Genomic DNA, 13,475 nt, shown 5'->3' with positions numbered 1-13,475 from the left:
CCAAGAAAATAAATTCTATCACTGTTTCCACCTTTTCCCCATCTATATGCCATGAAATGATAGGACCAGATGCTATGATCTTAGTTTTATGAATGTTGACTTTTGAGAGGGTAACAGGCAGGAAGGCCAAGGGTCTCCAAACGGAGGAAATAGACAGCAAGTGTCAGACATATTTTCTCTCTCTCTTAAGCGGCAGGACGAAACAAACTACAAGTGTCCAGATTTTTTCACCTTTTCTATGCAAATTTAAATAGGGTGGCCACGTGCATCTCGAACCTCCTTGCAAGCACAGAGGCTCGGGCTATTGGCCCGCACACCACTACGCATGTGTATCAACTACAAGGGTGGGTGATGGAGTTGAGGCTTTCTGTTAACACCACAGCCAAAGAGGAGGGTAATACTGTGCCTCTTTGTCAAGCCAAACCCTCCCCCAGCTATATTAATCTTTAAGCAAGTTCCCTACCAGCCACTTTGCTGAAAATCCTGTCAACAAAGTTGCCTGCAGGTATTGACCACAGCCCAAGGAATGCCTAGGACTCCTAGAATAGGTTTATTTTCCTGTGGAATGTGGAAAAGACGAAAGGAGTGTTAGACCTGAATACAGAGATGAGGAGAAAGTGAGAAAGCAGTTATTGAGAAGAGAATTTCACATTGGCTTCAACTCTTTGAATGGTTTTTCAGAGACTTCTTTTTTTTTAAAAAAGTTTTTATTAATATTTGTACTGGGGCATAACCAATTAACGGTTGTGAAAGTCCTGCAGTCAGTCCTGCTGGCCTTCAAAGTCACATTCTCTGGGGATTCCTAGTCCTTTGTCATTGTTGGGTCCCAGTGTCCTGTCAATTGTTGTTAAACAGCTAGTTGTGATTTTGATGGTCTCACAGGAGATGAGTGCATGACTTGGTCTCATAGGAGAAGGTGAGTGCCATCTTAAATCTGTTTCTAGAGAGACTTCTTTATTCTGTATGAATAAGGAAGACTGTGCAGTGATGTATGTCATAAACCATCACAATATTGTTAGTTATCCTCCAATTAAAAATAAAGTTAAAAAAAGGAAGACTGAGCAGGAATAAGGCTAAAGTGAAGCTTGAGGAATTGGGGTTGGGCACTGAAAAAATTTTGGCTAAGCTATTATCTAAGAAAAAAGAGAAATAATCAAAATAATTTTAGAAAGAGAGAGGCTCTGACGTTTGTGGATAAGTTTGGACCTACCTGCTTGGAAAGAGGAAGGATACGTTATGTTTGGAGGTATGTTTGTTTCATCATCTTCATCAAAATGCAGTTTTTGAATAAGATCTGAATGGGTTTCCCTCTAGCCTTAGATAGTGATCTCTCCATTCACACTTAAAATTTAAGAATTATGCTCCCATTAGAATGGCATCAAGAAAACAAAAAATAACAGTTGCTGTTGAGGATGTGGTGAAAAAGGAACCTTTATATACTGTTGGTGGAAATGTAAATTGGTCCAATCACTATGGAAAGCAATAAAGAGATTCCTCAAAAAACTAAAAATAATCTGCCATGTGACCCAGCAGTTCCACTACTGGGTATATACCCAAAGGAAATGAAAACAGTATTTTGAAGAGAGAAGAGCACTCCCATGTTTATCGCACTGTTCCCAATAGCCAAGATGGCAAATAGATGGGGAAGCAATGGAAACAGTGACAGACTTTATTTTTTTGGGCTCCAAAATCACTGCAGATGGTGACTGCAGCCATGAAATTAAAAGGCATTTGCTCCTTGAAAGAAAAGTTATGACCAACCTAGGCAGCGTGTTAAAAAGCAGAGACATTACTTTGCCAACAAAGGTCCATCTAGTCAAAGCTATGGTTTTTCCAGTAGTCATGTATGGATGTGAGAATTGGACTACAAAGAAAGCTGAGCACCAAAGAATTGATGCTTTCAAACTGTGGTGTTGGAGAAGACTCTTGAGAGTCCCTTGGACTGTAAGGAGATCCAGCCAGTCAATCTTCAAGGAAATTAGTCCTAAATATTCCTTGGAAGGACTGATGCTGAAGCTGAAACTCCAAAACTTTGGCCACCTAATGTGAAGAACTGACTCATTTGAAAAGACCCTGATGCTGGAAAAGATTGAAGGTGGGAGGAGAAGGGGACAACAGAGGATGAGATGGTTGGATGACATGAGTTTGGATAAACTCCGGGAGTTGGTGATGGACAGGGAAGCCTGGTGTGCTGCAGTCCATGGGGTCACAAAGAATTGAACATGACTGAGCGACAACTGAACTGAACTGGAGACAACCGAAATGCCCTTCAGAGAATGAATGGATAAAAAAGATGCGGTATGTATATGCAATGGAATATTTTTCAGCCATAAGAATATTCAGCCAGTTTCCAACAACACAAGAGAAGACCCTACGCATGGACATCACCAGATGGTCAACACCGAAATCAGATTGATTATATTCTTTGCAGGCAAAGGTGGAGAAGCTCTATACAGTCAGCAAAAACAAGACTGGGAGCTGACTGTGGCTCAGATCGTTAACTCCTTATTGCCAAATTCAGACTTAAATTGAAGAAAGTAGGGAAAACCACTAGACCATTCAGGTATGACCTGAATCAAATCCCTTATGATTATACAGTGCAAGTAACAAATAGATTAAAGGGATTAGATCTAATAGAGTGCCTGAAGAACTAAAAACAGAGGTTCATGACGTTTTACAGGAGGCAGTGATCAAGACCATTCCCGAGAAAAAGAAAGGCAAATGGTTGTCTGACAAGGGCTTACAAATAGCTGAGAAAAGACAAGGTAAAGGCAAAGGAGAAAAGGAAAGATATACCCATCTGAACGCAAAGTTCCAAATAACAAGGAGACATAAGAAAGCCTTCCTCAGTGATCAGTGCAAAGAAATAGAGGAAAACAATAAAATGGGAAAGACTAGAGATCTCTTCAAGAAAATTAAAGATACCAAGGGAACATTTCATGGAAAGATGGGCTCAATAAAGGACAGAAATGGTATGGACCTAACAGAAGCAGAAGATATTAAGAAGAGGTAGCAAAAATACACAGAAGAACTATACAAAAAAGATCTTTATGACCCAGATAACCACGATGGTGTGATCTCTCACCTAGAGCCAGACATCCTGGAATGTGAAGTCAAGTGGGCCTTAGGAAGCATCACTACGAACAAAGCTAGTGGAGGTGATGGAATTCCAGTTGAGCTATTTCAAATCCTGAAAGATGATGCTGTGAAAGTGCTACGTCAATATGCCAGCACATTTGAAAAACTCAGCAGTGGCCACAGGACTGGAAAATGTCTGTTTTTTCTTCCTTGGAAGAAAAGTTATGACTAACCTAGACAGCATATTAAAAAGCAGAGACATTACTTGGCCTACAAAGGTCCATCTAGTCAAAGCTATGTTTTTTCCAGTAGTCATCTATGGATGTGAGAATTGGACTATAAAGAAATCTGAGTGCCAAAGAATTGATGCTTTTGAACTGTGATGTTGGAGAAGACTCTTGAGAGTCCCTTGGACTGTAAGGAGATCCAATCAGTCAATCTTCAAGGAAATCAGTCCTGAATATTCTTTGGAAGGACTGATGCTGAAGCCGAAACTCCAATACTTTGGCCACCTGATGCGAAGAACCAACTCATTTAATGAGACCCTGGGAAAGATTGAAGGTGGAAGGAGAAGGGGATGACAGAGGATGAGATGGTTGGAATGCATCACTGATGCGATGGACATGAGTTTGAGTAGACTCCAGGAGTTGGTGATGGACAGGGAACCCTGGTGTGCTGCAGTCCATGGGGTTGCAAAGAGTCAAACACAACTGAGCAACTGAATTGAACTGACCTGAACCAAATTTAAAAAGAGGTTTCTTTTAAATTCTGTGTTTCCGTGAGGACACCTGGCTCCACCAGAACTTAACGTTTCTCAAACCTTGAGCTAGCTGATGAGATGCGTTTTTGTTTTGGAAATGTTTGTCTTAAGCTATGTTAATGAACTATGCATTGACCCTAGACTCTGTCTTCAAGTTGTTTCTACCTAAGACTCATGAACCTACTTGACAAACCAGTATGTTTTACTCATGCAAATGTTCTCTTAAGCTATGTTAATGAGACTGTATTTGCTTGAGAACCTGCCTTTCTTCAAGATTCATGTCAATCATTTTATGGCTGGGGCAACTCACCTTATGCCATTGTTATTTCAAAATGCATGTTGTGGGTGAGGGGCCTGGTGCCAGTCTCTGAGTTTGGAGACATTTCCTTTCTCTAATTAGCTGACTGCTGCTGCTGCTGCTGCTAAGTCGCTTCAGTCGTGTCTGACTCTGTGGGACCCCATAGACGGCAAACCGCTAGTAGCTATATAACATCTGGCTGAAGACCAGCAGGGGGGCACTCTTTATGCCCTCTTCTGATGTCTATGTCAGAAGCTTTCTCTATCTAAACTTTATCACACAGAAGCTCTGAGTGATCAAGCCTCGTCACTGGCCCTGGATGGAATTCCTCCCTTCAGGACACCAAGAATTACTGGAGTCGTTTGTGGCTTAACAACAATCTTTCAGTTTTAAACCAACCTTTTCACTCTCCTCTTTCACCCTCATCAAGAGACTTTTTAGTTTTTCTTTGCTTTGTGACATTAGAGTGGTATCATCTGCATATCTGAGGTTGTTGATATTTCTTCTGACAATCTTGATTCCAGCTTGTGATTGATCCGGCCTGGCATTTCACAGGATGCACTCTGCATAAGCAGGGTGACTGTATACAGCCTTCATGTGCATCTTTCCTAGTTTTGAACCAGACCTTTGTTCCATGTCTGGTTCTAACTGTTGCTTCCTGACCTGCATACAGGTTTCTCAGGAGGCAGGTCAGGTTGTCTGGTATTCCCATCTCTTCAAGAATTTTCCACAGTTTGTTGTGATCCACAAAGTCAAAGGCTTCAGTGTAGTCAGTGAAGCAAAGTAGATGTTTTTCTGGAATTCCCTTGCTTTTTCTATGACCCAGCGGATGTTGGCAATTTGATCTCTAGTTCCTCTGCCTTTTTAAAATCCAGCTTGAACATCTGGAAGTTCTCTACTCATGTAGTGTTGAAGACTGTCTTGAAGGATTTGAGCATTACCTTACTAGCATGTGAAATGAGCACAATTGTGTGACATTTTGAACATTTTTTGGCACTGCTTTACTTTGGGATTAGAATGAAAACTGACCTTTTCCAGGTCTATGGGCACTGCTGAGTTTTCCAAATTTGCTGGCATGTTGAGTGCAGCACTTTAACAGCATCGTCTTTTAGGATTTTTAATAGCTCAGCTGGAATTCCATCACCTCCACTGCCTTTGTAGTAATGCTTACTGAAGTCCACTTGACTTCCACACTCCAGGATGTCTGGCTCTAGGTGAGTGACCACACCATCATGATTATTTGGATCTTCTGTGTATTCTTGTCACCTCTTCATAATCTCTTCTGCTTCTGTTAGGTCCTTGTCATTTCTCTCCTTTTTTGTGCCCATCTTTGCATGAACTGTTTCCTTGGTATCTTTAATTTTCTTGAAGAGATCTCTAGTCTTTCCCATTCTATTGTTTTCCTCCATTTCTTTGCACTGTTCATGTAAGGCTTCTTATCTCTAGTTGCTATTCTCTGGATCTGCATCCAGTTGGGTATATCTTTCCCCTTTTCCTTTGCATTTTGCTTCTCTTCTTTTCTCAGCTATTTGTAATGTCTCCTCAGACAACCATTTTGCCTTCTTGCATTTCTTTTTCTTTAGGATGTTTTTGGTCACTGCCTCCTGTACAGTGTTATGAACTTACATCGTAGTTCTTCAGGCACTCTGTCTACCAGATCTACTAATCCCTTGAATCTATTTGTTACCTTCACTGTATAACCATAAGGGATTTGATTTAGGTCATACCTGAATAGTCTGGTGGTTTTCCTTACTTTCTTCAATTTAAGCCTCAATTTTCAATGAGGAGCTCCTGAGCTGAGCTACAGTCAGCTTCAGGTCTTGTTTTTGCTGACTGTATAGAGCTTTTCCATCTTCAGCTGCCAAGAATATAATCAATCTGATTTCAGTATTGACCATCTGGTGATGTCCATGTGTGGATTCTTTCCTTGTGTTGTTGAAAGGGGGTCTTTGCTATGACCAGTGCGTTCTCTTGGCAAAACTTTTAGCCTTTGACCTGCTTCATTTGTACTCCATGGCCAAATTTGCTTGTTACACCAGGTATCTCTTGACTCCTACTTTTGTATTCTAGTCCCCTATGATGAAAAGGACATCTTTTATTAGTTCTAGAAGGTCTTGTAAGTCTTCATAGAACTGTTTGACTTCAGCCTCTTCAGCAATAATGGCTGGGGCATAGATGTGGATTACTGTGATATTGAATGGTTTGCCTTGGAAATGAACAGAGATCATTCTGTCATTTTTGAGATGCACCCAAGCACTGCCATATAAATAAATAATTTGTATTTTACATAGAAAATATGAGACTTCACTGATGATAGTGAAGTTAATATGTTTTATAATTCACAGATAAATGCAAATTTTAAAATTATTTTCAAAACTTATGTATGTTTTTATGTATACAAATATGTGTTGTATTGACTGTCACAAGGTAAAATATTTTTCTTACTGTTAGAACTAAGTTTTAAAGCTTTTGTTATAATTAGTCTCATCATATTTTGGTACTTATGCAAACAATTTTTATTTGTTCCTCAGGACTTTCTAATAACTTTTCTATCCAAGTATAGATTGGCAACTCTCCTTCTTTGTTCCTGTGCTATCCTGTATATAGATTTTTAAAACAGTGTTATAATTTTATCTATTTCTGCAGTGTTCATGATGAGACTGGATTAGCTATTCCTTAGCAAGTATAGCTCAATGGTTAAGCACCTGAAGGCTTTCAGATCAAACCCATTAACTTACTGTGACCTTGGCAAGTTATAATCCCAGTAAGCTTTAGGTTCTTTATCTATAAAGTGGGGGAAACTATGGTAGATACCCTCGTAGGGTTATTGTGAAGATTTAAAAAAGAAAACACAACATTTAAAGGGCTTAACATATTGCCTGATATGCTCAATAAGTGATTATTCTTATTAGAAAGAAGACCAGTACTAAATATATCCATTAACTAACATTAGCATAAGATGATTTCAAAGAAGGAAGGAGAGAAACAACGTTTCATAGATATCTGCAATATGCCAGGTCTGGTTTTTTAGTGCTTTACAAATATTATCTGACATTGAAAAGTAGGATATTATTACCCTCATTTTTAGAGATATGATTATAAACTAGAATTCAAATATAGTTCTTTCTGGTTCTCAGCTTTTATGTTTTCCACTCATCTAAGCTGTCTCACAGTGATGGGTCAGTGAATAAATGACAGCTGAGAGGCTGGTCCTATGCCCCTTCTCTTTCCTCCAGCAGTAATGCTACATATTTGAGTTGCAGTATTAATGTCATGCTTTTGATCTTTGGAATTAGTTTTCTAAAAAACTGGAAATCCAGAGGTTGTAGTAGTCAGTTGTCCTTTACCAGTAGAATCCTACTGCTGCTACTGCTAAGTCACTTCGGTCGTGTCTGACTCTATGCGACCCCATAGACGGCAGCCCACCAGGCTCCACCGTCCCTGGGATTCTCCAGGCAAGAACACTGGAGTGGGTTGCCATTTCCTTCTCCAATGCATGAAAGTGAAAAGTGAAAGTGAAGTCGCTCAGTTGTATCCGACTCTTAGCGACCCCATGGACTGCAGCCTACCAGGCTCCTCCGTCCATTTTATTTTCCAGGCAAGAGTACTGGAGTGGGATGCCATTGCCTTCTCCAAGAATCCTAATATTCCTCTAAAATATCATTCACTCAGTATAACCTAAATTTTCTCAGTTCTGCTTTCCATAAAGAAAGAAGCCTCGGCTTCATCCCAAGAGATTATGATTTCATTGGTTTGGAGTGGAGCCTGCATTTTTTAAAAAGTTCCCTCAGTGGTCCATATATGTAGTCAAGGTGAGGACCACTGGTATCAATATAATATGATCCCATAAGAAGAGTTTTAAGATAGGTTTTTCATTCTTAACTGTTGTTTCGTGAGTCCTCAGTCAGACAAACTCAAGGAAAAGCATCATTTATGGCTACCAAACGAAAGGACTCAGGTTAGTGTGGTTGGTAAGTCCACATTTCTCTTGGCACCTTGCCAAGAAATTTGTTTATTCTTCCAGGCACACCATCACTCCATTTTAAATAAGCTGGTTACAAAAGACATATGCATACACATGTCCTCTTGTGAATAATGGCTAGGCAGTGTTATGTTACCAGGAATAAAAAAATGTTGCCTCTCCTCCACTGAGGTGCCCAGAATAATTTAGAGATTCTAAGTGAGGAAGTTTTTAAATTGTAGCATGTTTTAGTTGAATGAGCTAGATGGCACCTTTACTGTTGTCCATCGACTTATCCATGTCCACTCTCATGGATTCTGCTCATCCCCATTAGTTGCAGGTTGAGACTACGTACTTTCTTGATCCACTGTCCAAAACTTGTCTCAGGTTCTCTAGGTGGTTGTGAGAAGAAAGAAATTTACTTTCTGATTTATGCAGTGATACAATTCTTTTGGCAAATTATCTTTTATTTAATGTGCTTTATAAACAGGAAGGCTGTCTTAGAAGACAGTTTTAATTAGGTTTGTCCCTTTAAAGTTGGGGCTTCCCTGGTAGCTCAGATGGTAAAGCATCTGCCTGCAACGTGGGAGACCTGGGTTCCATCTGTGGGTTGGGAAGATCCACTGGAGAAGGAAATGGCAGCCCACTTCAGTACTGTTCCCTGGAAAATTCCATAGACAATGGAATCTGGTGGGCTACATGGGATTGCAAAGAGCCAGACACAACTGAGCAACTTCACTTCACTTTATAGTTGATTGGGTCAACCACACCTAGGGTCTATGACCCAAGAGTATGGTCTTTATTTTCCTAGAGTAGAGATTATGTTCAAGAGCATTTAATACCATGTACTAAAGCACCATTGCAAGCCTTGGTTGGAAAAAAATCTAAAACTGCCAATTTGTCACTAAATCTTTTGAAATACCAAGGAGTTCTTCAGAAATAACAGGAAGAGATCCTCTGTCTGTTCAAAGAAGCCATGCTCTAGTTGTTCATGGGCTGCCTCTTATTTTGCACATCTCTAGTATACCTCCATGAGATACTGTGCCCGAGTCAACAAAAATAGGAAAACCAGACGTGGATTAAAAAACTACATACATTTAAACATTCTTGTTTGGGATTATTTGTGCCATGTTTGCTTATGTCAGTGCTGTTAAGTATTATTATTTGCATTGTCATAGCGAAAATTTTATTATAAACCATTTCCCCCTACACAGGTATGGATTAGAATGTCTGTTCAGGTTTTATAGTTATGGACTGGAAAAAAAATTCAGACACGAAATTTTTAAGGATTTCCAAGAAGAAACCAAGAAAGACTACGAATCTGGTAAAAACAAAACAACACTTTATTCAATTTGAAAATTGTAAATATGAATCTGTCAATAAATAGGGAGATTGTATCCTTTTTTGGGGGGTGGGGGACAGACTAATATGACTTTCAGGCCACTATTATGATTTGTTATAAAGGATGGAGCACCATATAGTAAGAAGGTTTTTCATGTGAGATGTTGGAAAATAATCACTCCCAAGAGTTTCTTTATGGATTTGCATTTTGTCATTATTCCTTTGACTTACATGACTACTCACTGATGTTCCTTCCATTATGTGAAAATTCTATGTAATATGAGTAAGTGTGCTCGGAAAGGTGAAATAGTATAGTGGGTAACAATACAGGCTCTGGGCTAGAGTCTGAATTCCATTTCCACCCCTTAGTAGCTCTGTGGCCATGGTTAAGTTGCTTAATTTAACCTTGTTTAACTTGCTTAACTCAGTTGACTCATCAGTAATATTTACACAAGAGCACCTATATAACAGGGTGGTATATAGTTCAAATTAGTTTAATATACAATAAACCACTTAAATAATACCTGTTATATAGCAAATGCTTAATAAATGTTAGCTGCCATTATTCATTACAGTGTTAGCCTCAAGATCTAAATAAAGTGTATATTAGAAGACATGGCTTAATGCTGGTAAGACATAGTCAATATGAATCATTTCTTAAGGATTCTATATATTTTATTGTATATATTTTTTGTTACTAGGTCAGCTGTATGGATTAGAAAAGTTTTGGGCTTATTTAAAATATTCTCAATCTAAAACACAATCTATTGACCCCAAACTTCAGGAATACCTCTGTAGCTTTAAGAAGCTGGAAGACTTCCGTGTTGATGTAAGTTTTAAATTCTTTCACTGTATTATTTTTATTACTCTTATATTTGAGCTATTTGGGCTTATCAGTGACTTTCTTAACTTTAATTTTATAATTTTTATTTTTTAACTTTCATTTTGAAAATTCAACTTTCTAGTTTTGAAATCAAACTTTAAAATAGGTGCAAAAATGGGACTTCCCTGGTAATCCAGTGATTAAGACTCTACACTTCAATGCGGGTAGCACAGGTTTGATCCTGGGTCAGGGAACTAAGATCCCACATACCATGAGGCCAAAAAGGGAAGACAAAAACAAAACAGGTGCAAAAATAGTATAGAGAATTCCCATATACTCAGTTTACCCACAGTCCCTAAATGTTAATATCTTATATAACCACAGTGGAGTTGTCAGTCACTTTAACCAATTTGATTTCAAGAGGAAAAGGAAACATTTTTTAAAGAGAATGGAATGAGCATAAGATAAAGGAAAAGGGGAAAGAAGAGAAAAGAGAAACAAGGAAAGAAGAAGCAAAAGGAGCAGAAAAGAGAGAGGTGAAAGGTAAACTAGGTACTATAATTTGTTTGTCTTACAGTTTTGTGTAAATAGATTTGATAGTCCAGGGGTGCAGTTAATAGAAGTACCGACATCTCTGGAATTATAGAGCTGTGTTTCCAGAGTGGTCCAGCCAGTTCTGTCACAAAGATGTCCTTGCTTTATAATATTATAGTGACTTTTGCCCTGTCTGAAGAGTGTTCAAGAATTCAGACCTCTGCTTTTAAATAGAGTAGAAGTTTGGAGAAGGAAAAGATTAGAGTTATAAATGCTTTGCACTTGATGAAAGTTGCATAAAGAACAAAAATAGCCTCTCTGAAACGTTTTCCCAGAGTTATGGAACCCAGTGTATGTTTATGCTCTACCATATAGTTCAAGCCCTAAAACATAGGAGAAGCTTAATAAACATGTGTTGAATGAAAGAATTAACTGATAGGAAGGAAGTTTAAGTTTAATACCTTAAATTTCTGTTACATTTTCCTTGTACTAATAAAATCTAAAGTTTCCCTCTGTTAGAAAACTCTGACCTTAGATTTTGAAGGGAGAAAAAAATAGTAAAATCATCACTATGTTGTCTTTCATAACTTGCAGCCCCCTATTGGTGAGGAGTTTGGAAGAAAAAGACATTCATCTACTTCTGGTGAGGAGAGTAATCGTCATAGACTTCCATCTAATTCCTCTACAAAGCCACCAAGTGCTGCTAAGCCTACACCTGCTAATCAGCTTCAGGTTCCAGTAAATTCTCCCAGAAGGAACACTTCACAGGAGTCCAGTGACAATTCACACCAGAACAATGCTGCCTCTGTCCCAACAAATGGTGAACTGCCTGAGAAATAGACTCTTAACAAAAGTTGTTTACCCTTGAAATCAACATTTACATCAGTATTTATTTGGGAAAATCTTCTGATGTTTAATTGTGATAATCAGAAAAAAGAAGAAGGAAGAAAAATGGTAGCATTTTTTTCTAGCAGGATAAATTCTAAAAATGTTGCCTTGATTTCACCAAGGATAGTTTTGGTAACCTTTTATAGAGATCCTCTAGTAATATATTTTAGTCTCAGTATTTCTTTTTCAAAGCTATTGTTTACAAGAACAGCCTTCCTTAAATATATAAAAACATCACAAGGAATGCCTAACATTACAGCTCATACTTCTTAAAGAAGATATAGTATGTTGTATTCATCTCTTCTGTAGAGCTCTCTTAAAGAATCCAATTACCCCATTATCAATTCATATTTGAACTTATCAAAAACAAAGGAAGATTACGTATATATTTTTTTAAAATTCAGAAAAAGAATGTGAAATACCACAATTGCTTTTCTTTTAGATGTATGGTTTAAAAAAAATTTTTTTTTTTTTCGAAAGAATAGATATATTGCAGTTATATTGAAGTATATGCACCTTGAATGTTGGGTTTTGCTTCCCCTCCCCGACCAAGTCATACTTCATGACTTCCATAGTTATTGTTGTGTTGATGTGGAGTGTTCTGAATTGACATCAGTCAATTATATATTAGGATGGATTTACTTTTTGTGACTATATAAACCTGCACAAGTAATTGAAATTGGAGTTGGGATTGGTTGGAATACTGTCCTAAGTTAATTAAATCTTGCACTGTTTTGAATGCATTTGCTCTTTGTACATCTGCAGGTCTGTATGTCACAAGTAGTCAGATTATCCTCAGTTTAAAAGGAATACCTAGTTTTTCCTTTTTTGTGTCTTTTAGTTTTGTTTTATGCTTATAAGTGTTTTCAAAGACAAATTTACTTCTAATTTTTATTACTGTTGCAACTGATGTAAATGATAGTTTTAGTTTTTGTGGGAATTAAAATAAAGCAATTATTCTAAATTATTTGAATTGAATTTTAATTATTTTTGTTTAGAATATAGTTGAAAAGCTGTAATTTTCAAATTCTAGTAGAAGACCATTGTATTTTTTGAATGAAGTTTTAGTGTTAAACTTATATCCATTTTTATTTAACATATATTTTCCTGTATTGGGAAGAAGCAACTAATTTAAGATACTAAATTAATTTATTATTTTCTCTTTGATGTCTTGTCGTTATAGAATGACAATATTGAAATACATATTTTCTTTGGATAAATGGACTAGCCTTTAATAAATTAGAGATTTTCATTACTTTATTTCCCATGAATAAGCAATAATCTGTAGTTGTATAATATTTAATATTTGGGAAGTCATCTTGATATATTACTTCTAAGAAACTGTCAAATTTGAATATTCAGAAAATCTACTTAGATCTTGGGAAGAGAATCAAAAGTAAAACAAATAGATTTAGATAATACATTTTAAAATGTTTTCTTACATGCATATGTAGTTCTGGCTTTTCAGTGAGGACTTTCCAAACCATGCTTATTAGCTTTGAGTGCTCTCTTGAAATGATCTAAAAATCTTTCTCAATACCCTTTTTGTGTTGAACACTTACGTCTGAAACCTGTATTTAACATTAAGATTACTTCCACTCACCTAAATATGCAAATGTATATTTGAAATTTGTATATGAAAATTGTATATTTTATGTGAAAATACAATAATCAAGAGTTTTGTGATGTGTAATAAATTAGTTTTATCATATTATTTTGATTATAAAAACAATACATGTACATTGGGAAATTTAGAAAAGCACAAAGATGAAAATAAAGTACTTTTTTAAAA

The 13,475-nt window shown here is 37.2% G+C and overlaps 1 protein-coding gene across 8 annotated transcripts in view; it reads left to right on the top strand.

Moving 5' to 3' along the window:
• The window catches only part of LARP1B (La ribonucleoprotein 1B), a 134,375-nt gene extending 121,133 nt beyond the window's left edge, over window positions 1-13,242 (top strand). For 6 of the 8 annotated variants that reach the window (XM_055550534.1, XM_055550537.1, XM_055550536.1 and 3 more), the window contains exons 17-19: window positions 9,312-9,421; window positions 10,140-10,267; window positions 11,390-13,242. In XM_055550534.1, the coding sequence (XP_055406509.1) occupies window positions 9,312-9,421; window positions 10,140-10,267; window positions 11,390-11,635 (484 nt within the window). In that variant the 3' untranslated portion in view covers window positions 11,636-13,242. The remainder of the gene's footprint in view (window positions 1-9,311; window positions 9,422-10,139; window positions 10,268-11,389) is intronic. The other 2 variants (XM_055550533.1, XM_055550535.1) reach the window with 2 other exon arrangements.
• The last annotated feature ends 233 nt before the right edge of the window (window positions 13,243-13,475 follow it).

The sequence above is a fragment of the Bubalus kerabau genome, chromosome 16 (genome assembly GCF_029407905.1).
Source record: "Bubalus kerabau isolate K-KA32 ecotype Philippines breed swamp buffalo chromosome 16, PCC_UOA_SB_1v2, whole genome shotgun sequence".
In the NCBI taxonomy this organism is placed as follows: Eukaryota; Metazoa; Chordata; class Mammalia; order Artiodactyla; family Bovidae; genus Bubalus; species Bubalus kerabau.
The sequence above is the reverse complement of the archived record's forward strand: the minus strand, read 5'-3'. Positions and strand labels throughout refer to the sequence as shown.